Source organism: Aulostomus chinensis, chromosome 2 (assembly GCF_037954235.1).
Source record: "Aulostomus chinensis isolate RoL2024-O1b breed Wild chromosome 2, RoL_Achi_v1.0, whole genome shotgun sequence".
NCBI lineage: Eukaryota > Metazoa > Chordata > Actinopteri > Syngnathiformes > Aulostomidae > Aulostomus > Aulostomus chinensis.
The window spans coordinates 7,709,009-7,712,188 of record NC_141321.1 but is presented as its reverse complement, the minus strand read 5'-3'; the positions used below and the strand labels follow the sequence as shown (position 1 = coordinate 7,712,188).

The 3,180-nt window shown below is 41.3% G+C and overlaps 1 protein-coding gene across 2 annotated transcripts in view; it reads left to right on the top strand.

Annotated features, from left to right (window-relative positions):
- Positions 1-1,017: 1,017 nt before the first annotated feature.
- leo1 (LEO1 homolog, Paf1/RNA polymerase II complex component) overlaps positions 1,018-3,180 on the top strand; it is a 17,388-nt gene continuing 15,225 nt past the window's right edge. Inside the window, exons 1-2 of one of the 2 annotated variants that reach the window (XM_086225500.1) lie at positions 1,018-1,176; positions 2,841-2,989. In XM_086225500.1, coding sequence (XP_086081626.1) covers positions 1,119-1,176; positions 2,841-2,989 — 207 coding nt within the window. In that variant the 5' untranslated portion in view covers positions 1,018-1,118. Of the gene's footprint in view, positions 1,177-1,220; positions 1,371-2,840; positions 2,990-3,180 lie in introns of those variants that run through there. The other variant, XM_086225508.1, reaches the window with a different exon arrangement.

Here is a 3,180-nt window from a genome sequence, read left to right as displayed (position 1 = left end):
GGTTGTCAATGCCTTTGGTTCAAGGTCCTGCTGGCTGCAGGTGGCCCACCAGAAGGTTTGATTTGGCCCACCAGTAGTAACAGTAGTAAATACATAGATTATAACAATAATAATGTAACTACAAGTATAACTTTTTTTCCCCAGATAATATACAGTATATCATTGCTGCTGGTATTTTTTATTTAAAGGTGGGAAACCCAGGTATCGATTTGGCAGCAGAAGCACATCGTCGTCTCCATCCATCCATCATCGTCTTCCGCTTATTCCTTACTAGTAAGGGTCGCGGGTGGGCTGGAGCCTATCCCAGCATCTATGGGCGAGAGGCATCACTAAAACTGATGTTTGATTTAATCTGCAGGGTTCACCCTGGACAGGTCGCCAGTCCATCGCAGGGCCAACATACAGAGACGAACAACCATTCACACCTACAGTCAAGTTAGAGAATCCAATCAGCCTCGTCCCCAAATTGCATGTCTTTGGACTGTGGGAGGAAGCTGGAGTACCAGAGAGAACCCACACAGGAACAGGGATAACATGCAGACTCCACACAGAAAGATCCCGAGTCGGGACTCAAACCTGGAACCCCCTAACTGTGAGGCCACAGTGCTGACCACTGCACCACCGTGCAGCCCCAGAAGCACATCAGTTCCTGATGTTACAGTTGGTTATATTAAGCACTTTTTGATCCTATGGGATCAATAAAGTATCTATCTACTTACATATTACAGAACATTTGTGGTCTTTGGCTCTTACCAGCTCTTAAAAACTGACCTGTAATGGCAGGCCAGTGTCATGTACATTTGTTTAAAAAAAAAAAAAATTAACAATATTAAAATAAGAGGACTTGGTAAATGCTTTTAACGTTTTTGCATATTTGCATATTTGCACTTGCCTTTGGCCCACGGCCCACCATCAAGTTTTGGCAATCCAGGAGCGGAGGAAGGGTTCAGTTGTCCCGACTTGGGTTTTGTGACCGGCGTCACACCGCCCCCTCCTGGCCTTTACGGCTCACTACATGGTCGAGGTTTTACACGGATTGACCTCGGAAGCAGAAACTTCCCCCCTCATGGTCTATTTATTATTTCCTAAAGGTTACGTTACCTACGAGTTCGGAAGAAATGGCGGATATGGATGAATTGTTCGGCAGTGATGGGGACAGCGACAATGACCAGCGAGGTTCGGAAATCACATTTAACCGATTTTGTACATTGAGCCAGTTTGCACGAGGCGTCGGGACGCCTGCTGATGAGGAATTAGCTGTAGCCTAATGAAGGAATAGCTGTAATATTACGCTGGTAGAGTTCCCTAAAGACATGTAAGGCAAGAAAGCGTCATTGGCAACATCGGAATGTTTTCTAAACGCTACTTGTGTGAGTTTTTCTATTTACGTGTCTTATGTTTTAGCCTTTTATTTTAGCTAATGTTTACCGAGTTCGCTAGCAAGCTAACCAGAGGCGATATTGTTTGTTGTTGAGTCGGTCGAAAGTCTTCGCTGCTGCAACACCTTTTTTATCATGCATTTGCTGTTGTACAGTTTCTACATCTCGTCATTGCACTGCTTTGTGACCTTAAGTGAATCAGTATCTATGAGAGTATTTAATTAATAACCTGTTAACTTGACCTGGTGGAAGCATTGTGCCGGTGCATCGTTAGTTACTTCCCTTGCGTTTGACTTGTAATATGTCTACTGCATCGCGTATGAAATGAGGTTAAATGAGCGTGGACTGAATTATTTCGCAGCAAGTTGTATTTGTAAATTATGTACAGTACATTTTTAATATTTTTGAGGAAAATAGAATCCACTCATCAACCCCCGCAGACACCGACTTCAGTTTAAATAGTGTTTACAGTCAAGCATCGAATGCTTTTGCTAATGTAGAACTTTTGTATAGCATTGACGGGGAAAAAATTAATTATTGTGTGTTTTTTCCATGTATGTAGGAGAGGCAGTAATCTACATTGAAATTAGTGTGGAATAATCTCATTCATGTGTTCAGTGTGATAGTTATTGCATGAAGGCAGTGTTTACTGAAATGGGAGGGATAAATTACTGAATAGTATCATTTGTTTTTGATTCATCCAGTGATTGAAATACTTAAAGATATATATTTACATAACCACATGGTACAAAAATGATCTGGAAGGACATCTGGAGACGGCATTTCTCCACCAAGGCCAAAAACACACTCTAGAACTACATGTGGACGCTTGAATGAGACCAACAACTGATGATGGGATTTATTTATAAATATATTAGAAATATGTGGGGGTTTTTTCCTTGTAAAATTCCATGAAAGTCTACCTGATTCATAAAATGACCCAAAAAAGTACTAAAGTTCCCATTCTGATAAGGTAAAGAAAATAATAATCATCGTGAATCTATCTCCAAATGTACTGTCTTCCCTATTAATTAAATTGCATACTTTTTTGTGCAATTGTGCTGAAGGACAGATGAACAAATAAACGGCATCTGAATTACTATACCATATTATGTTTTATTATATTATAAATTCTGTGGAGGAGTCAAAATTTTCTGTCAAGCACGCGGCCCCTGCAGTGTTCATCATGACCCTTAAATGTCAAAGACTAGTTAGTGAAAATATCCCATATCCCATTTCTGATGGTCTCATATGTAATTGCAGTGTCAGTAACAAGAACAGAATGTTGGTGTTATCTATCTAGAGAGTTTGGGACAGTTTTATGAATAATTATTGACAATCTACTGCTCTGCCAGGGCAAGAGAGAAAACTCTCCTGTGCTGTACTGAAACATTTAGCAGGCAACATGCAGTATTTGTCTGGAAAAACAAAACAAAAATTGCTTCTCTTTTTTTTTTTCAGAGTCTGGCTCTGGATCTGGTTCAGATTCGGAGCAGGAGAGACCCCGGTCTCCCAGCAACGCCTCAGGCAGCGGCAGTGACAGTGAGAGAGAACGAGATGAAGATGATGATGAGGAACGTCAGGATGGAGGAAAGCCCAGTATGAATAAGGTGCGTACTGCTGTTTGACCGAAGACTCAACTCAATAAGGCCTGGTGATACGAGGGAAGCCAACAAGTCAAAGAGGATGTGCCATCTTGTCTGGTTCTCCCCGTCATTTCTGCATGACATTCTCCCATGTCTGCATTGGTGTTTGCTTGTACTGTATGTCAAGTTCCAATTTTGAGGTAAATGCATTCCAT